This window comes from Carcharodon carcharias, chromosome 2 (assembly GCF_017639515.1).
Source record: "Carcharodon carcharias isolate sCarCar2 chromosome 2, sCarCar2.pri, whole genome shotgun sequence".
In the NCBI taxonomy this organism is placed as follows: domain Eukaryota; kingdom Metazoa; phylum Chordata; class Chondrichthyes; order Lamniformes; family Lamnidae; genus Carcharodon; species Carcharodon carcharias.
In genome coordinates this window covers 117,035,128-117,057,012 of record NC_054468.1, presented here as the reverse complement: position 1 = coordinate 117,057,012, position 21,885 = coordinate 117,035,128, and the positions used below count along the sequence as shown (strand labels likewise).

The 21,885-nt window shown below is 44.6% G+C and overlaps 1 protein-coding gene across 1 annotated transcript in view; it reads right to left on the bottom strand.

Moving 5' to 3' along the window:
* Window positions 1-21,885, bottom strand: part of ism1 (isthmin 1) — an 87,945-nt gene that overhangs the window by 27,516 nt on the left and 38,544 nt on the right. Inside the window, exon 2 of the mRNA XM_041179385.1 lies at window positions 6,161-6,412. Within this exon, the coding sequence (XP_041035319.1) occupies window positions 6,161-6,412 (252 nt within the window). The remainder of the gene's footprint in view (window positions 1-6,160; window positions 6,413-21,885) is intronic.

Below are 21,885 nucleotides of genomic sequence, written 5' to 3'. Positions count from 1 at the left end.
AGGTCGACCATCTTAACAACCACTTCACTTTCAAGAAGGCATCCCAGTGCGAGGCTTGCCAACTCCATTTCTGGTTCTCCTTAAGCAGGCCGTACAGTGGGGCCAGCACAGTCGAGCTGTGGGGGGGATTCAGCCATAGTTGTTGCCATGGCCTTAAGGTCTGTGGTATTTCTTGGGGCAGGTGCCTCGCAATTGGCCTGGACATTGTCTTCCACAGGGTGCAGGCCCTGTGCATCAACCTTGTGGCCCAAGTAAACTACCTTCTTAGCTTGGAACAGACACTTCTCTTGCTTTAAACCCACCCCTGCTTGTGAGAATAACTTTGGCCCGTTTCAATTTAATCTTTTCGAGCCAGTTGTGGCCTATTAAGCTGTGTCCCTCTCCAGCCACCACTATCAAGGGCAACCTTCCAGATTGATCTCCATAGGTCACCGAGACTTGACACAAGCCTTTCAGTCTTATTTCTTTGCCCGTGTATGATCTGTTTAGTGTCCAAAACTTCCAATCTTAAAGGGTGGGTTCCTTTATTCAAGTATCTGAATGTATGTTCTCCAATGACAGACATCGGCGCTCCAGTATCAACTTCCATCTTAATGGATTGTCCATTGACTGTAATGGCTACTTGGATTGTCTTGGTTCTACCCACTTTCAGGTTATATAATGAATGGATGTCTGATTCTTTTTTCTTCTGGTTCTTCCATGAGACATATTTCACGATTTCTCCCTTTGTCTTTAAAATGCTGCCTCAGCCCATCTCTGCAGTGCTGCCTTATGTGACCAGAGCAGTGGCAGAAATTGCATTCAACTTCTTTGAATTGTCGATCACCCACTGGACGTCTGGATGCAACTGTCCCATTCATGGGGCAGAATTTTCTGCCTGCCAGGTGGGTGGGCCCGACCCAATCTCCGGCGGGTGGGGAGCCGATCCCAGCCAGAGAAGCGGGCCCTGCCGCCATTTTAAGTGGGCGGGCCAATTAAGGTCCACTCAGCGTGACATCCGGCGGGAAGTGCTATGTGCTTCCTGTGCGGGTGGAGGGGATTCCCCAAAAGCAAGGGTGCACTCTTTCACACATGCGCACAAAAGAGCGCACATCTACCTGAGGCTAAGTGCAGCCTCAAGGAGATCGCTGACAGTTGTGAAAACATTAAAAATAGAGAGAGAAAAAAATCCTTTAAATGTCCCCCTCATGTCACATGAGATGGGACATGCTCATAAAATTCACTAAAACTGTATTAAACTTTTTAAATCCCTGCATGAAACCTCTTCCCACCAGTGGATGAGGTTTCATATTTTTTCTATTCCCCGCTGGGGCTCCTGGCCGACCCGCCAACCTTAAGGTTGGACGGGCAGGTCTTTTATTTGTTTTAATGATCCTGTCAATGGCCTCAATTGGCCATTGACAGGTCAGCGGGCGCACAGCTGATTTTGCTGTGCTCCCGCCTTCCTGAAGATTTAAATGGGGCGGGATGACGTCAGGGGTTCCTTCCAATGTCATCCCGTGTCATTTTGCGTGTTGGCAAGCAGGCCCCGCCCGCTGCTCACTGATGGCAAAATTCAACCCATTTTATGGGTTTTCACTGTGGTACTGCTGTTTTTTTACTGCTCTGTACATAGGGGGCATTTCCCGTCTTTCTGTGGGGTCCAATGTTTTCGTGCCTTTTGTTGTTGGTCTGCCCCATCCTGCCAGATGCACGGTGCCATTTGGTGCATCTCTTAGAGCTTCCGACTTTCTAACAGCACTCTCCATGGCTGTGGCTAATTCTAATGCCTTACTAAAGTCTAGATTAGCTTTGGCCAGCAAACGTCTTTGGACAGTATCATCTCTAATCCCGCATATCAGCCGATCTCTCAACATATCACCAATGACGTTTCAAATTCGCAATGTTCAGTTAATGCCTTTAAATGTGTTCCCTGGAAGCCTATTCCTTGAATCGAACTTGAAGCCCTGCACAGTGACTGAGGGCTTTGGACTCAGATGGTTTTGTACAATTTTTAGGAACTCACCAAAAGTCTTTGAGTCGGGGGTGTTAGGTGACGTGAGGCTGCAGATCAGCCCGTGCGTTTTGCTCCCGCATGTGGACAAAATAATCGCCCTCTTCTTCTCCTCCTCCACAATGTCGTTAATGGTAATAAAGAACGCTAGGCGTCCGACAGACCAGTCATCTGAATTGGGGTCGAATGGATCGACAAGCCCGATGTGGCAATGTGGATGTCTGCAAGGGGACTGCGCTTCCGATGGCTTCCCAGTTAATGACGAATTCAGGAGTTTGGCTTACCGCAGCTTTCTTGACTGCTGTCAATTGGTTCGTGTTTTGCCTCCGCAGGGTTGCCCCCTCTCTGGGGTCTCTTGTAATTTTCTGTCCATCACCATTTTTCTTGCATGTGCCTCTTTAAATGATTTGCCGCTTTAAGAGCAATCACCATTTTTTTAACTCCGTCTTTGCAGCTGTTGGCTTTGCTCTGCTGGGTTTCGCGTTGTTTTCGTGTTTCGGTGGGATTCCCGCAATTGCAGGGTTTTTTCCTCAAATTTAAAGGCAGCACTGCTTTCTGCTCTGATTGCCGCCTATTTGATGATATAAGTACAGATTCTCTTTCTAAAGTTTTGCCCACCCATCTTGTGGATTCTTGCTCAGGGGTCATGCAAGTTTGTTATTTTTTTTCTTTTGTCGCCAGTTTTAATGTCTTGGGTTTATGAGCTCACTAGTCGAGTAAACTCGAATTGCACACCTTCAGGTACACTTATTAGTTGATGTTCACTATCAATAATGGAGAGAGACCGACATAAGAACAAACTGTGATTGTTTATTGCAACAGAAGGCAGAGCACTAATTCCTGGCGTGCTCCCACAACCACCTCCAGCTCTAGGTGTACAGCTAACCAGTCACCCATGCTGTACAGTGATTGGTCAGTACTGTCACATGGTTAGTCCACTTGCATTCTCTTAAAGGTACATGATACTCCACTTTACCACACTGACACTTCCCCTTTAAACACTTTTAACACGATCTAGAAGAAAGCTTTTCCTGCCTCCCTCCCATTCATATAAACTCGGCTGTTTCAATAAGACAGACCGGTACAGTGGTAATGTCAGTGGACTTGTAAGCCAGAGACCCAAGCTAATGCTCTGCTTATATTTCACCTTTCTTCTATTTTTTACTTAGTTCTGTTGAAGAGTCATGCAGACTTGAAACATTAACTGTGTTCGTCTCCGCAGATGCTGCCAGACCTGCTGAGTGTTTCCAGGTATTTTTATTTTTAATGCTCTGGGGCCATGGGTTCAAATTGTTTTTGTTTATTCTTTCACGGGATGTGGGCGTCGCTGGCTAGGCCAGCATTTTCATTGCCCACCCCTAATTGCCCTTGAGCAGGTGGCGGTGAGCTGCCTTCTTGAATAACTGCAGTCCATGTGGTGTAGGTACACCCACAGTGCTGTTAGGGAGGGAGTTCCAGGATTTTGACCCGTGGCAGCTGGTGGAATTTAAATTCAATTAATAAACTCTAGAATTGAAAGCTAGTCTCAGAAATGGCAACCATGAAACCATCAATTGTCGTAAAAAACCATCTGGTTCACTAGTGTCCTTTAAGGAAGGAAATCTGCCATCCTTACCGGGCCTGGCCTACATTTGACTCCAGAATTACAGAAATGTGGTTTATTCTTAACTGCCCTCTGAAATGGCCTAATGAGCCACACTCAGTCCAAGGGCAATTAAGGGTGGGCAACAAATGCTGGCCTTGCCAACGATGCCCACATCTCATGAAAGATTAAAAATAAACCCTCCTCCATTGGACAATGCATTAGAGGAAGAGGCAAACAGAGCCTGAGGAAATGTCATTGACCTGAAACGTTAACCCTGTTCCTCTCTCCACAGGATGAGACAAGGAAACAACCCTTTGCATGCTCTAGGGGCATGGTAAAGATGAGCCTCTTTCCATGTTTTGAACAAAGAACTCAACTGTTGGGCACCTTGCAATGAAGCAGAGCCTCAGTAGGGCAATGAGTCCTTGTCAATAATGAACCCCAGATCCACCCCTTGAAAAGATGAGGGTTTGGATGGGTTCCAGTTATGGCAGTGGAGAGAAACTCCCAAGGGTGGATCCATGCTGACTTTGGTCTAACACCCTTGGGCTGTTCGTGGAGACTTTGAGAAGAAGAAAGGCACCAAGAAGACAAGAGAAGGGAGAGAAAGAGTGCTAGCCATCCTGCCTGACCGGGACTGGACTGGTATTCACTACTTGTCACAATGCTTTTGCTGTACAACCAGTGTACCACATCCTGTTTTAACTCAACATATCACCATACTGGTTACAGTTAATGCTGCTGAGTTAAAATCTCAATAAGGGGAATTTACTTACAGGTATCAGGGAGATGGAGTGTGCCTGCTTCGCACTCCAGAGTTTGGTGTGATATTTGTCACGCTCGGCTCCCGTCTTCCATCTCCCAGCTCCTGCCAAGCCCATCTCATATCATGTTGTTTCACAGATCCTCTGGATAGTTTCTGTGGACCCACAGGGGTCTGTAGATCCCAGTTTAGGAGCCGGCATCTTAGAAGACTGGCATTTGTTTTATATTTCAAGAGGATCTTTGAAACGACATAGCTTCTAAAGCACAAAAGAATCACTAAACTACAGGAGCTGCTCACGGATCTCAAGTATTGCACAATCAGTACCACAATAAATCGTTACTGGGGACAATTTGTGAACAGTTCCCAGGGTTTGCCTTTGAGCATTTAGTCATTAGTGAGCTTTATTTTAATTCCCGCAACGTACCAAATCACAGCGTTCTGAATTGATAGCGGGCTAGTAGACAGGGCTGGATCTGAAAAGGCCACTTAGTGAATGAGATTAATCAAGTGCAGCCATGCATATTCAGTTGGATCTCTTACAGCAACATCTGCATTCTGTGCTTAGCTGACCATGATGTGGAGAGGATGCAACTGTTTATCATTTCAATCCTATTAATTCTTTAAATCAGCTAAATATTATAAAAAGCTAAATCTCCGAATGCTTGCTAAGCCGTCGGGGGTAACTTCTTAATTAAGAAATACAAAGATGGTCCAATTACCATTGCGTGTCCAGTATAATATTACACAAGACAAAACTGGCAGGCTTCAAACACACATGAGCTTATGCCTACATCTCTTTTTAACTATAAGTTTGGTTAATTTTCTATTCTGCAAATTGTTTTATTACGCTTGTTAATTGAACTAGTTTATGTTGAACAGGTTGACCACTTTCTTAAAGTGTACATGGCACATTAACCAGTGCAATCTAAATAGTGGCGAATTATCAATAATTTGACTGAAACGTAAGACGACTTTAAAGTGATGGGCCCTGTTTTCCATTTGTGCTTTGTCTATGTTAAAATGGTTGATTGTGTGCCAGCTCAGTGGGTAATGCTCTCACCTCTGAGTCAGAAGGCTGTGGGTTCAAGTCCAACTCTAGAGACTTGAGCACACAAATCTGTGCAGTGCTGATGGAGTGTTACATTGTCAGAGGAGCTGTCTTTCAGATGCGCCTTTAAATCAAAGCTCTGACTGACCTCCCAGGTGGATATAAAAGATCCCATGGCACTATTTCAAAGAAGAACAGGGGAGTTCTCCCTAGTATTTGGCCAACAGTTATCTCTCAATCAACAGCACTAAATAAGAGATTACCTGGTCATTATCACATTGCTGTTTGTGGGAGCTTGCTGTGTGCAAATTGGCTGCTGCTTTTCCTACATTACAACAGTGACTAGACTTCAAAAACTACTTAATTGGCTGTAGAGTGCTTTTGGACATCCTGTGATTCTGAAAGACACTATAGAAATACTAATCTTTCCTTTTTTTAAAAAAAAGTGACAGAACAAAATATAGCTCAGTACCTTGGAATTAAAATAGCCATGCTTACAAAAGAATTAGAAAATTCAACAATGACTCTCTTGTCCCTCCCCTCAAAGAAAATCAAGAGCAATGTTTGTGGAAATAAAATTAAATGAGTCTCATTTTGGCTCTTGCTTGAATAACATGACCAGCTGGCTGTTCACCATTCCATGTGAATGCTGACAACCATTGATGTGCACCTTTGAAAACTGAATTCTAGTGCTCATTTTAGATGTCGATAGATTAAGCTGCAGTTTGTGCACTGGCATTAGAAGCAACGACACATTTAGTTCTGTACCTGTATGTTGGGGTTCTGTCCATTGATATCCACTTTGGACAGGTCAGGGAAGTTTTCCAGATCTAAGAGGAACGTCCTGGGACCATCTCTCTGATAGGGCGCTCGTGCATCCTCCTGTCGCGTCTGGGGCTTTGGAAAAGTTCTGTGCTCTGTCTGGTAATGAGAAGCATTGTCCTTCCCATCGTACCCTCTCACCGAATCGGCAGTGCGAGCAGAACTGGCAGACGAAGATTTCCCCATATTAACACTGTTCTGCAAAATGAGTGCAATTCATATTCAGTTAAACAAATTCAGAAATTCATGTTAGCAGAAAGGCAAGTGCTCTACGTTGCCCTGTTGTCATTTCCTAGGATATGGAAAGAATCCAATACCTGATGGGGCGGTGGAAACAGATTCTATGATATCCTTAAAAAGGGAATACTTGGAGGAGGAAAAAAAACTACAGGTATATTGGGAATGAGCAGAAGTATGGGATTAACTGAATTCTGCTTCAAAATAACAGGAGCACATCTGATGGGCTGAATGGCCTCCTTCTGCACTATGCACTGCTCTCTGATTCTCTTTATGGGGTACTGTAAAAGGACTGGGCTGTGGGACAGCGAGGGGTTTTGCCTTTTGCACTACACAAAAGAGATCCCAATTCTCAGCTCGATGAATGGAGCCATTTGATGGAAATGCAAAGGAGGCACCCCAGTGTAGTGCGAGCTGTATGGGAAGAAAATAAATAAGTAAGGGCTCCAAAGATTACATAAAGCCAGCAATCCAATGAGTTTATTATTAATAAATAAGTGGCAGTGAGTTACAAGGGAATAGTTCAATCAAAAAGCATCTACTTAAGTGAGTTATGAAAATCAGCAGAAACACACGATTCAATTACTGTCTTAAACTCAATGCCAGAGATTTGCTATTTGTTATGATGTATAGTGTAGATGTTTTTTTAAATAAAAAAAGCTTTTTTAAACCTTACTTGGCACCAAACAGTAAATGAACACGAGAGCCAAACGCTTATAATATTGCTTCCGATTTAAGTCAGTTGTGGATGATAATGATACAGGAGCTGAAGGGGGTTGGTGTAGTGAGTTCTAGAGCCACAGAAAACCTGACAGCAGAAAACAAATTATATTATTATCTTAAATATCACAGTGAATTAAATGGCATCCTATTAAGCAAAAAATTAATCTTGAATGTGGCACATCGTATTAAAATACTTGCGCGTGTGTATGTGTGTGTGTGTGTGCGTGCACATATACACTAGTATGTTAGTGCTTTGGTAAAAGATAAATATGAACATGGACCAGGAGTAGGCCACTCGGCTCATCAAGCCTGCCCCGCCATTCAATAAGATCATGGCTGACCTGACTGTGACCTCCCACTTAACCCCCGATAACCTCTCACCTCCTTTGTTTATCAAGAGTCCATCAAGCTCTGCCTTAAAAATATTCTGTTCCTCTGTTTCCACCTCCTTTTTGAGGAAGAGAGTTCTAAAGACTCATGACCCTCTGAGAGAAAAAAATTTCTCCTCACCTCTGTCTTAAATGAGCGACCCCTTACTTTTAAACCAGTGACCCCTAGTTCTAGATTCTCCCACAAGAGGAAACATCTGCTCCACATCCATTCCCGTCAAGACCCCTCAGGATCTTAAACTGCAATGTTCAAAGTGTGATCGCTAATATCTGACAGGGCACAAGTGTGACAGGAAGCAAATGTGATGCTTATAAGGGGGTGGTGCTATAGACAGAGAAATGGTGAGAGAAGGTGAGCAAGTGAGAGAGATACAACAACAACATGCATTTATATGGAACCTTTAACATAATAAAACAGCCCAGGGTGCTCGCCAGGAAAGGCGACACTGAGCTACATTAGAAAGTATTGGAACAGACAACCAAAAGCTTTGCCAAAGAGGCAGGTTTTAAGGAGCAGCTCAAAGATAGATAGCGAGGTTTAGGGATTGAATTCCAGAGCTTAGGACCCTGGCAGCTGAAGGCATTGTTGCCAATGGTGGAGTGACTAAAACTGAGGATGAACAAGAAGCCCGAAGTGGAGGAGCACAGCTTTCACAGAGGGTTGTGGGGCTGGTTTACAGTTACTTTCCATTAGCTTCCAAAGAGTGCAACCCATCAGGCCTCGTCAGTAACCCGCTGGGTTAAAATTACCCCAATGTGGGCAAAGACTCTCACTGCTTGTTACATGCAAGTGGCCATGTGCCAGCTTAGTGATTGAATGCTGGAGGATTATTTGACCATGAAAGATATTTCAACCAAGCCCAATCCTTCTCACATGACATCCGCCATCTGCAACTTGCCCGATATCAAGAAAGCATTACTTGAAGAATGGGTGGGGTGGGGTGGGGGGGGGGGGGGGGGTGGCGGTTGGGGGTGGAGGGGGTGGGGATGGCGATCCTCCATAATCCACTCGGTTTAGCTTCAGGGCATGGAGGCTGATGACTGAAATCAGCTCACCCAACACGGAACGTGGATCACACCAACAACCGGCCTCATAGGCAAAGTTCAGTTCCCTACCGAGCCATGACTATGTGAACTGAGCTATTAGGGCCTCTGGAGACAGCTCTTAACTAACAGACAGGCCTATCAGTCTAGGCTTTTGGTTTTGTCTTGTGGTCACATGAACTTGAGATGAATTACTCGCTAGGGATGTGTAACTCGCTGTTACAAGCTGCACCAGGCAAATACTTTGATACATGACTGGTGGCAAAACTGACATGAGACAATTGTTTTTATAACACTGAGAGCTCAGTATCAATAGGTGAAACTTGGAAAAGTTTACACAAAAGCTGCATTCCAAAAATTAATTTCTAAAACAGCCAGAGAAGTGAGATTCATGATTAAAATGCTACTTTGGTAATTATGGAATTAAAAACCAAGCGTTCTGTATTTTCTCAGACTTGCTCCAACCTTTTAACACTTTTGAAATACATTCCTCTGGGATGTCATTTTTCTTGTGTTGCTAAACATAAGTTTGAATTTTTAAGAGATGGGGGTCAGAGGTTCAAGCCTTTGTACTGTGTGTTCTGGGGTTTGCAGTATAGATTACAACAAAGTTCCTTTTGTCACTGCCTCATAGCAGCAATAGATGGTAAATCAGCAACTTCATATAATGCAGCCTCTTAAACAAGTGTTCACCAATAACTTAGTTAGCCACAAGTATCACAAAAACTGAAAATGATGCCCAGCATTTTCAAAGCACGTCCAACTTCAACCTATCCTCATTTCAAAAGGAGCAATCAATTTACACACAGGTATTTACGTCCGGTCCAGTCACTAGTGTGGAATGTTACACTCAATGGGGGCAAGAGTTGGACTCTGAGGAAAGAGGATGAGGGGAGGCTAGCAGCTTTTGGAATGTGGGCATGGCAGAGGATGCCCAGGACCAGCTGGAAGGACAGAAAGACAAATGAATGGGTTAGATCAAGAGGGGAATTTCAGGATCTAAAGGGTTGCTAAGTACAGTTAGAGAGAGAAAGATAGGCAAGTATGGACATCAGAAACTAAGACTCAACAGCCTTGTCCAGCAGCAACTGAAGAAGTTGAAGGCTATAAACAGAAGGGGAAGAAGAAAAACCGGATTGGTGGATAAAGATTGAGACGTGGACTGAGGGAGGATTGAAGAAAGCCAGAGAGAAGCAAGATGATGCCAATAGCCCCACTAAGGTTATGGTGACAATGAACAAATGACTTATGTACATGTGTTCACACACACAAAGATGTACACAAACACATACATTCCTACGTTATGTCCCATGTTTTCTGATATACATAGCCTAAAAATTATGCCCAGTATTAACGGAGACACTTAATCCACTTGTATGACATCAATTTCTACATGAGAGGGTTGTCTAAGCAGAGGAGATAAAGAGAAACTGTTCCCATTGGTGGAAGGGATGAGAGACAGAGGACACAGGTTTAAGATGATTGGTGAAAGATCCAATGGCGACACGAGGAAAAGCTTTTTTACGAGTGGTTAGTAAAGTGATCCCCAGCTGCCAACTCCTGAAGATAAGTGAAAGATTTGCATTTACGCTGCGCCTTTCATATCCTCAGGATGTCCCAAAACACTTTACAGCCGATGAAGTGCTACTGAAGTGAGTAATGTCACTGTTGTAATGTAGGAAATGTGGCAGCCAATATTTGCGGACAACAAACTCTCACAATCAGCAACATGACACTAGCCAGATAATCTATTCTGGAATGCGCTATCTGAGAGTGTGATTGAGGCAGGACCAATCGCAGCTTTCAAAAGGGAGTTGGATAAGCACCTGAACAGAAAAGGATCTGTGAGGCTACAGGGAATAGGTTTGGGAGGAGGTCTAATTAAATTGCTCTTTCAGAGAGCCGAAGTGTAAACCAGAATATCAAAGGAAGTAGCTGCAGAGATAGTGGATGCACTGGTAGTAATCTTCCAAGAATCCTTAGATTCTGGATAAGTCCCAGAGGATTGGACACCCTTATTCAGAAAGGGAGGGACTCAAAAGCAGTTAACTATAGGCTAGTTACCTTAACATCCGTCATTGGGAAAATGTTGGAATCTATTATAAAGGATGTAATAGCGGAGCATTTAGAAATGCATAATATAATCAAGCAAAGTCAGCATGGCTTCATGAAGGGGAAATCATGCCTGACAAATGTATTAGAGTTCTTTCAGTAGGTAACAAGCAGGATAGAAAAAGGGGAACCAGTAGATGTAATATGTTTGGATTTCCAAAAGGTGTACATAAGGCTGTTTAATAAGATTTAAGCCCATGCTGTTGGGGGTAGTGTATTAGCCTGGATGGGAGATTGGCTAACTAATAGAAGATAAAGAGTTGGGATAAGGGGGAATTTTCAGGATGGCAACCTGTAAGTAGTGGAGTGCCACAGGGATCAGTGTTGGGGCCACAATTATTTACAATATATATTAATGACTTGGATGTGCGAAGTGAAAGTCCTATCACCAAGTTTGCAGAAGACACCAAAATAGGTGGGAAGGCAAGTGGTGAGCATGACACACAGTCTACAGAAGGATCTGGAAAGGTTAAGTGAGTGGGAAAAAACTTGGCAGAGTGAATATAATGTGGGAAAATGTGAGGTTATGCACTTTGGCAGGAAGAATAGAGGAGCTGAATGTTATTTAACTGGAGAAAGACTGCAGAAGGCTGCAGCACAGAAGAATTTGGTGGTCCTCGTGCATGAATCACAAAAAGCTAACATACAAGTTCAGCAGGTAATAGGGGAGGCAAATGGAATATTGGCCTTTATTTCAAAGGGAATGGAGTATAAAAATAGGGAAGTCTTGCTAAAACTATACAAGGCACTATTTAGACAACACCTAGAATACTGTGAACAGTTTTGGTCCCCTTATCTAAAGAAAGATATACTGGCATTGGAGGCAGTCCAGAGAAGGTTCACTAGGTTGATTCCAGGTATGGAGGGATTTTCTTATGAGGAGAGGTTGAGTAGGTTGGGCCTGTACTCATTGGAGTTTAGAAGAATGAGAGGAGACCTTATTGAAACACACAAGATTCTTTGGAGGCTTGCCAGGGTAGATGCTGAGAGGTTGCTTCCCTTTGTGGGAGAATCTAGGGCCAGAGGACATAATCTCAGAGTAAGGGGTTGCCCATTTAAGACAGAGATGAGGAGGAATTTCTTCTCTGACAGTAGTGAATCTGTGCAATTCTTTACTGCAGAGGGCTGTAGAGGCTGATTCGTTGAATATATTCAAGGCTGAGATGGACAGATTTTTAATCAGTAAGGGAATCGAGGGTTATGGGGAGAAGGCAGGAAAGTGGCGTTGTGGATTATTGGATCAGCCATGATCTCATTGAATGGTGGAGCAGAACTTGATGGGCCAAATGGCCTACTTCAGCTCCTACGTCTTTTGGCCTTTTGGCCTTTTTGGGCTTGACAGACTGAATTGCCTCCTCCTGTACAGTAACCATTTTATGACTACATTAGGAGGGACTGACTGAATTGGGCCTGTAGTCTCTGGAAATTAGATGAATGAAGGTGATCTCACTGAAACACATAAAATTCTTCGAGGGCTTATCAGGTGGTATTGAGAGAATAAAAGCAAAATACTGCGGCTGCTAAAAATCTGAAATAAAAGCACAGGAAATGCTGGAAATCAGCAGATCTGACAGCATCTGTGAAGAGAGAAACAGAGTTAACGTTCCGAGTCCGCATGATTTTCCTTCAGGGCTGACAGCTAGATACTGAGAGACCATTTCCCATGGATAGGGAGTCTAGAACTAGGAAGCACAGTCTCAGGACAGGGGGCCCCATTTAGGACTGAGACGAGGAGAAATTTCTTCACTGGTTGTGAATCTTTGGAACTCTCTACTTTGGAGGGTTGTGGATGTTCAGTTGTTGAGTATATTGAAGACCGAGGTCAACAGGATTTTGGACTTTAAGAGAATTGAGGGGCAGGCAGGGAACTGGAGTTGAGGTCAAATATTAGCCATGATCTTACTGAATAGCGGAGCCAGCTCAAGCGGCCGAATGTCCACCCCTGCTCCTATTTATGTTTTTATTTTAATGGTGACATGAACCTATAACCTAAACACTAGATTCCCTGAAACAAAAATAAAAATAACTGGAAAAACTCAGCAGGTCTGACAGCATCTGCGGAGAGGGATGCAGTTAACGTTTCGAGTCCGTTTGACTCTTCATCAGAACTGAGGGAATATAGAAATGAGCTGAAATATAAGCTGGTTGAGGGGGGTGGAACAGGTAGAGCTGGATAGGGGGCCAGTGATAGGTGGAGGCAAAGAAGAGATTGCCAAAGATGTCATAGACAAAAGGACAAAGGGGTGTTGACGGTGGTGATATTATCTAAGAAATGTGCTAATGGTGACATTAACGGTAGAAAGCAGGAAGAGCAAGGGACAGATGGCCCTAGTGGGGGGGGGGTGGGGGGAAGGGATCGAAATGGGCTAAAAGGTGGAGATAAAACAATGGATGGAAATAAATTTAAAAATAATGGAAATAGGTGATATTTGGTATGACCAGGCTTACTCGTGTCCTAATCTGATTCTGTATAATTTCCACACAAATAAAGACTGGTCCCTTGATCTTCTTTCCTCTTCTGCCTATGTTCACCTGATCGAGACCCTTGTCCAGGTGACTCCATAATCAGCCACTTTAAAGTGCATGAGACAGATAGTGAATCCTCTGGTTGTTATACCCCCCTGCGCACCAATTACCTTATCCTTACTCAGTGCCTCCTGCAGATTCCCCTCTTAGGTTTACCTGCTGGTGTGCGATGTCAAATATAAAAAAATGTTACCTCCGACATACTTCCAGGGGGCTGAGCTCACATCCGTCGATCAGTACCGGTGAGGCACAGAAATCCTGTGGAGGCCGAGGCCCCAGCTGCCAACTCCCGAAGATAAGTGAAAGACTTGCATTTGCATAGCGCCTTTCACATCTACAGGATGTCCCAAAGCACTTCACAACCAAGGAAGTACCAATGACGTGACTATTGTCACTGTTGTAATGTAGGAAGCGTGGCAGCCAATTTGCGCACAGCAAGCTCCCACAAACGGCAATGTGACATTAGCCAGGTAATCTATTTTTTGTGATGATAATTGAAGGATAAATATTGGCCAGGACTCTGGGGAGGAGTCTCCTGCTTTACTTCGAAATAGTGCCATGGGATCTTTTGACATGAGAGGGCAAGTTCAATGGTTTAATGCCTCATCCAAAAGGCAGCACCACCAACAGTGCCGCACTCTCTTAGTTGGGTTTTTGTTGGGTTTAAGGCATTGGAGTGGGACTTTAACCCTCAACCTTCTGACTCCAAGGCAAGAGAGAGTGTGACCTGAACTAGTCTCCAATCCAGACTGAAGGAAAGGGTCTGCCCTCTCTCCTGCCTGGATGGGCCCCAGGTGACAAGAATTCAAGTAAAGTCCCCCCCCCCACGCAAGCTCACGAGGTCCCCACAAAACCTCGCAGATGGTGAAATCAGGAATGGCGAACATACTTTACAATGGGAGTCAATTAGACAGGTTCCAGCCATCTTAAAATGTTTGCTTGTGTAAAGGATCAAGGGCAATTAGAAACTATGGCCGGGATTTCTCGGCCAGGCTGGGGCGGGACCTGTCGCGGGCGATGTGGTGACCCAGCCAAAAGTCCTTTCGGCGGGACTGGGTGGCCCCAGAGGAGGCGGGACCCGGAAAATTCCACCCGATGTTTTTAATAAATTGAAAGAAAAATTTAGTGGTGAAGTTGTTTAATAAAACAGGAAAAATGTAAAATGTGTCAAGTTTGCAGTGCTTGGCTGGAGAGCAGAGGTGGACTGTGATCAGGAATTAAATCGCAGCAACAAGGGTCATCCTCATGCCAACAATGGCGTGTGAAGCATGTGCAAGTGCATACTTCCTACTGCAGAAAATATGTCATGGGTGCCTCCCCCTTTTTAAACTTTGTTTAGGCTTTTTTTTTTCTATTTTTGGGCATTTTGTAAAGGCGGCTTCTATTTTTAAATTTTTCTTAGAAACGCGTGTAAGCGAACATTTGGGCCCGCAATGGATGAACTGGTGGAGAAGGACTTTTGCGTGGATAAGTGAGCTTGCGAAAGAGGGAGTCACAAACAACGGGACTTTATTGTCATCGCAATCCAGTTTGGGACGGTCGTGGAGCTGACTGTGTAGAACTCGCACCAACTGGCACATTGAAACAACCGGATGACTGGGCTGGAGAATGGAATAAAAAAAATCACACTGGTGCATTAAGGAGTGCTCTTCGGAGTCTGGGAGAGGCATGTCTTTGGTTAATTGTAAAGGAGCTCTACTCTTTATGCAAATATACATAAGCACACACAACCACACGTGTGTGTGCATTATATCTGGCAATACTCAGTGTGCTGATACTGGATGTCTGAAATGGGAAGTGTTTTATTCCCCAGCAGCAACATCTTCTACCTTGTTGAGCAAAAAAAAATGCACATATATTATATATTTCTAATACAGCTGCTGTAAGTCTGCAGCAATAACAGCAAACATGGGAAATACTCAGTAGGTCTGGCAGCATCTATGGAGAGGACAGGAGTAGGTGCTTCAGCAATAGGCCCTTTCTCAGAACGGCTGTATGCCTACTTGGCAAGCCCCAGGTCTTTCCCTTTGCGAACTGCCCCAGCTCTGCTCTCTCCACTTGCCCAGCGGAAGCCTGGCAAACTCTTTTCGCCTCGCTAATCCCGTGTTGCTTCATGAGCTGGCTGCTGGGATGGGAGGCAAGGGAACTTTGGGCCTTCTTCATTGCCCTGGCCTCAACACTGCCAGCTGGTGGGATAAATGCTGTGTTCCATTCCCGACCTCCCCCCCAGGTGTGCACATTTGCATTCATGACTGAGAATTTCTAAAACTTATCACTACACCACTGATCACTACCACCACCAAAATAACAATTGCTTATTCAAATCATAACGACTCCTCTTAAACATTGATAAAATCAACAGACCTTTTTGCCTTAAAATCTACAGTGTTTTAGAACTCAATTGTATAGTGGGAACATCGTTGGACTAGTAATCCCGAGGCGCAGGCTAATGCTTTGGGGGCATGGGTTCAAATCCCACCACGGCAGATGGTGGAATTTAAATTCAGTTAATAAATCTGGAATATGAAGCTTGTAGTGCTGTGTTTTGAGAATTATAATTGTCTTCTGATGCACTAAGCAAGAAGCAAATGAGACAATTGACCAATATTATACGCGTTTGAAGCGACTGGCAAACAAATGTGACTTTGGTGATGTTGAACATGTCGAACGGGAAATAAATCACAAGCAATCAAAAGATGTCTCTCTGGTCAATCACGCCAGAAAAACTGAAAGCTGACAGAGCTGCTGGAATTAGCAAGATCACTATCGCTTTCTGAGTCCAGAGCTACTGAAGTTGAGGCTGCCAACAGGAACTACCACACTCCAAGGTCAACTTCTGTAAACAGTGTTCATCATTCACATGCCAGGAAACCACTTGCGAAGCAACATCAGCAGCCTCACAAACAGAGTTGTGACTTGTTCTAATAATGTTCCCCTTGTGTGCTGCTTACCCAAGCTGGACAGTGTCCTGGTGCTGGTAAACAGTGTACAGCTTGTGGAAAACCCAACCACATTGCTCATGTTTGTCACTCATCAACACTAAGACCAATACCAACAGAAGGGTGCCGCGTATGCAAACCACAGTAAAAGGGCAAGAGAATGTAGCCAATGTAGAAGTGGATGATCCTGAACATACTTTTGTGCTCTCTTTGGGACACAGCAACCAGCCATGTGTGACGGTCACCATTGTCTGCTCGGGCCTAGATGCTCTCATGGATACAGGAGCATCAATCAATGTCATGGGAGACAAACGTTCACACTCTCGGAAAACCAGAGGATATGAAACTTTTCCCTCACAACAGTGACAAACCACTGAAGATTCTCAGGACTTTTGAAACACCAATCTCATTCAAAGACACCAGAACGAAGGCTGCATTCTATGTCACACCTGGAGATCGTGACACAATTCTACACAGCAACAGATCTGCAGAGGATTGCAGCCACACACACATCTCTTTCATATACCAACAACATTCTTGAACTATATGCTGACCATTTCACTGACATCAACAAACTGAAAGATGTTACATATAAGTTGCATGTAGACCCTAATGTGCCCCAGTCACACATCAATGGCAACAAAAGCCTATTTGTATCAGGAAGCAGACTGAGAAGGAGCTTCAGAATCTACTTGGCCTTGACCTCATTGAGAAAGTTGGGGATGAGCCCATTCCTTGGGCTACACTGATACAAGTCGTCAAGGAACCCAAGACTGAGAACCAGATTAGAATCTGTGTTGAGATGCAGTCATCAAAACAAGTCGTGCAATGGAAAAGATACTGGACGCTGACAATCAACGACACCATAGAGAAAATGAAAGAGGCTAGACACTTTGCTAAATATGATCTCAATGCAGGCTACCATCAAATTGAGCTTGCAGAAGAATTGAAACATCTTACAACGTTCTCCATTAATATTGGACTTTTTCAAATCAAGAGGCTCAACTTTGGAGTCAGTTCAGCAGCTGAGGTATTTCAGCACATAACTCAGTTGGCATTCCAAGGACCCAAAGGCACACCAAACATTGGTGAGGACGTTCCCCTCTCCAGTCACACTGAAAGTGAACTTCAGACACTCCTCCATGCATGCCTACAACATCATAGAGAATGTAACCTCATCTTGAACAAAGACAAGTGCTTGCTCAATGAAAGCAGAATCAAATTCTTCAGTCATGTGTTGTGTGGTGAAGGAGAATCACCTGATCCACCGTTGCAGATCCTACAAATGTGCAGGAAGTCTAGAGTCTGCTGGGACTCACCATCTACTGCAGTCATTTCATTCCTGACCGGACGACCTTATCTGCCCCTCTATGCGATCTGACAAAAAAGACCAAGTGGGAGTGGACTATATCATACCAGGTCAAACAACGGTTTTCAGCAAGCTGCACAAATGGCTATTTCAGCCCTGAGAAAACCACCCAGCCAGTTGTGGATGCAAACCCGGGTGGTTTAGGTGCAGTTCTCATACAGAAAGACAAGGCAGAGAACCCATCAATTGTCGTGATGATAAGAAGATCACTAACACCCATAGAGCAAAGAGGTGAAGAAGCGCTCTCAATCACCCAGGGTATCTTACACTTTCATCCATATAGCTAATGAAGCGAGTTTAAAGTAATAACCGATCATGGGGAAGAGCGTCCTGCAGGCAGCATTGCGGTGAAGCAGTCTGGGAAGAGCGTCCTGCAGGCAGCATCGTGGTGAAGCAGTCTGGGAAGAGCGTCCTGCAGTCAGCATTGTGGTGAAACAGTCTGGGAAGAACATCCTGCAGTCAGCATCGTGGTGAAGCAGTCTGGGAAAAACGTCCTGCAGTCAGCATTGTGGTGAAGCAGTCTGGGAAAAACATCCTGCAGTCAGCATCGTGGTGAAGCAGTCTGGGAAAAACATCCTGCAGTCAGCATCACGGTGAAGCAGTCTGGAAGAGCGTCCTGCAGTCAGCATCACGGTGAAGCAGTCTGGGAAGAGTGTCCTGCAGTCAGCATCACGGTGAAGCAGTCTGGGAAGAGCGTCCTGCAGTCAGCATCACAGTGAAGCAGTCTGGGAAGAGCGTCCTGCAGTCAGCATCACAGTGAAGCAGTCTGGGAAGAGCATCCTGCAGTCAGCATCGTGGTGAAGCAGTCTGGGAAGAACGTCCTGCAGTCAGCATCGCGGTGAAGCAGTCACATCAAAATGTGATGTCAGCACAAAGGTGAGAGCTGACTGGTGAGTGGTGGGTAAATGTTTTTCTCCAGTTTTTCCTCCATTTTAAAATAGATTAAGCTAAGGAAAGGTAAAGGTTCTAGTTTTTATTTAAAGTACATAAATAATTTAACTTTTTTTTTCCTGTATTTAACTTAAAGTAAGGGTTCTTTTTTCCAACTAGAGGCATGGCAAGGCAGCTCAGTTCCATGTTATGTACCCCCTGCAACATGTGGGAAGTCCTAGACGCTCCTTGCGCTCTAACTGACCATGTATGCAGGAAGTGCCACCAGCTGCAGCTACTTGAGCTCCGAGTTTCAGAACTTGAGCAGCAGCTGGAGGCACTGAGGTGTATCTGCCATGCTGAGAGTTTCATGGATAGCACGTTTTTAGACGTGGTCACCCCACAGTTTATGGAAGTGCAGACAGAGAGGGAATGGGTGACCATCAGTCAGAAAAAAGGTGTCAGGCAGATAGTCAGGAAATCCCCAGGGTGCATCTCACTCGAGAACCATTTTTCTGTGTTGGAAAATGGTGAGAGTGACAGTTCCTCTGGGGAGTACAGCTATGCTCATGGCACTGTGAGTGGCTCAGCTGCACAGGGGGAGAGGAAAAAGAGGGGAAGAGCAATAGTGGTAGGAGACTCTATAATAAGGGGAACAGACAGACGTTTCTGCTGCCATAGACGTGACTCCAGGATGGTATGTTGCTTCCCTGGTGCCAGGGTCAAGGCTGTCACTGAATGGCTGCAGGGCATTCTAAAGGGGGAGGGCAAACAGACAGAGATGGTGGTGCATATTAGTACCAATGACATAGGTAGAAAGAGGGATGAAGTCCTGCAAGCAGAATTTAGGGCGCTAGGAAACAGATTAAAAAACAGGACCTCAAAGGTAGTAATCTCTGGATTACTTCTGGTGCCACGTGCTAGTGAGTATAGAAATAGGAGGCTAGTCCAGATGAATGCTTGGCTGTAGAGATGGTGCAGGAGGGAGGGCTTTAGATTTCTGGGACATTGGGACTGTTTCTGGCGTCGGTGGGACCTGTACAAGGCAGACAGGTTGCACCTGAACTGGAATAGGACCAACATCATTGCAGGGAGATTTGATAGTGCTGTTGGGGAAGATTTAAACTAACTTGGCTGGGGGAGGGGATCCTGAGAGGAGGTTCAGCAAGGGAAGATGCACAGCCAAAATTAGAAGAGAGAGCAAGTGAGTCTGGAAGGCATAGAAATTATAAGCCAGTTAAGGCACAAAGGAGTTTGGCAAGGTTGGATGGTATTTATTTTAGTGCAAACAAGGCAGGTGAGTTGAGGGCACAATTAACAAGTGGAAGTATGATGTCATTGCTGTCACGGAGACATGGTTGAGAGGGGGGCAGGATTGGCACCTCAATAATCCAGAGTATAGGGTCTTCAGGTGAGACAGTGAAGGAGGTAAAAGAAGAGGGGGTATCACAATATTGATCAAGGAATCAATGACAGCAGTAAGGAGGGATGACATCTTAAAAGGCTCCTCAAATGAAGCCATTTGGGTAGAATTGAAGAACAAAAAAAGGAGCAATCACATTGTTTGGGGGCCTATAGTACACTCCCAGCAATCAGAGAGAAATAGAAGAGCAGATATGTAGGTAAATTTCAGAGAAGTGTAAAAATAATAGGGAAGTAATAGTAGAGGATTTCAACTGCCCCAACATTAACTGGGTTAGTTATAGTGTGATAGGTTTAGAGGGAGCAGCATTCTTAAAATGCATCCAGGAGAGTTTTTTAAGCCAGTATGTAGAAGGCCCCACAAGAGAGGGGGTGGTCCTGGACTTAATTTTAGGGAATGAAGCCGGGCAAGTGGTAGGGGTATCAGTGGGGGACCATTTTGCAGATAGTGATCACAACTCCATTAGATTCAAGGCTGTTATGGAAAAGGACAAGCATGGGCCAGAAATCAGAATTCTAAATTGGGGAAAGGCCGATTTTATTAAGATTAGATATGTTTTGGCCAGAGTGGACTGGGAGCAGCTACTTCTAGGTAAATCTGCATCAGAACAGTGGGACTCATTCAAGAAGGAAATAGGACCAACATATTCCAGTAAAGACAAAGGGTGGGATATACAGGATTGGATAAAGACAATAAGGGAGGCTTATAGCAGATACCGAGGGCTCAAAACAGTGGAAGCCCTAGAGGAGTACAGAATGTGTAGGGGAAATTAGGAGAGCAAAAAGGGGGCATGAAAAAACATTGGCAGGTAAAATAAAGGAAAATCCGAAGTTATTTTACAAGTACATTAAGAGTAAGAAGATAGCTAGGGAAAGAGTAGGGCCCATTAAAGATCATAGTGATAATTTGTGTGTGGAGCTGGAAGACTTAGGTAGGATTCTAAGTGAATACTTTGTGTCGGTGTTCACAAGTGAGAGGGATGACATGGGTATGGAAATCAGGCAGAAGGACTGTGATATAATTAAAGAAATTAGCATAGAAAGGGAGGAGGTTCTAAGTTGTCTGGCAGGCTTAAAAGTAGATAAATCTCCAGGCCCGGATGAAATGTATCCCAGGCTGTTGAATGAGGCAAGGGAGGAGATAGAAGGGGCGTTGGTAATAATTTTCAATACCTCTCTGGCCACAGGAGAGGTGCCAGAGAACTGGAGGACAGTCAATGCGGTACCATTATTCAAGAAGGGAGGAAGGGATAAACCAGGGAACTATAGGCCAGTCAGTCTAACCTCAGTGGTGGGGAAACAATTCGAAGCAATTCTGAGAGACAGAATTAATCTACACTTGGAGAGGCAGGGATTAATCAAGGACAGTCAGCATGGTTTTGTTAAGGGGAGGTCATGTCTGAACAATTTGATTGAATTTTTCGAAGAGGTGACCAGGTGTGTAGATGAGGGCAATACATTTGATATAGTCTACTTGGACTTCTGCAAGGCTTTTGATAAGGTCCCGCATGGGAGACTGATAACGAAGTTAAGAGCCCATGAGATCCAAGGCAATTTGGCAAATTGGATCCAGAATTGGCTGAGTGGCAGGAAGCAGAGGGTGATAATCGAGGGGCATTTTTGTGACTGGATGCCTGTGTCCAGTGGGGTTCCACAGGGATTGGTGTTGGGTCCCTTGCTATTTGTGGTATATATAAACGATTTAGACTTTAATGTAGGAGGGTTGATCAGTTAGTTCGCGGATGACACAACAATTGGTAGGGTGGCAAATAGTGAGGAGGATAGCCTTAGATTACAGGAGGATATAGACGGGCTGGTCAGATAGGCTGATCAGTGGCAAATGGAATTTAATCCAGATAAGTGTGAGGTGATGCACTTGGACAGGACAAACAAGGCACAGGAATACACAATGAATGGTAGGACCCTGGGAAGCACCGAGGATCAGAGGGACCTTGCTGTATATGTCCAACCCTCCCTTAAGGTAGTGGGACAGGTAGACAAAGTGGTTAAGAAGGCATATGGGACACATGCCTTTATTAG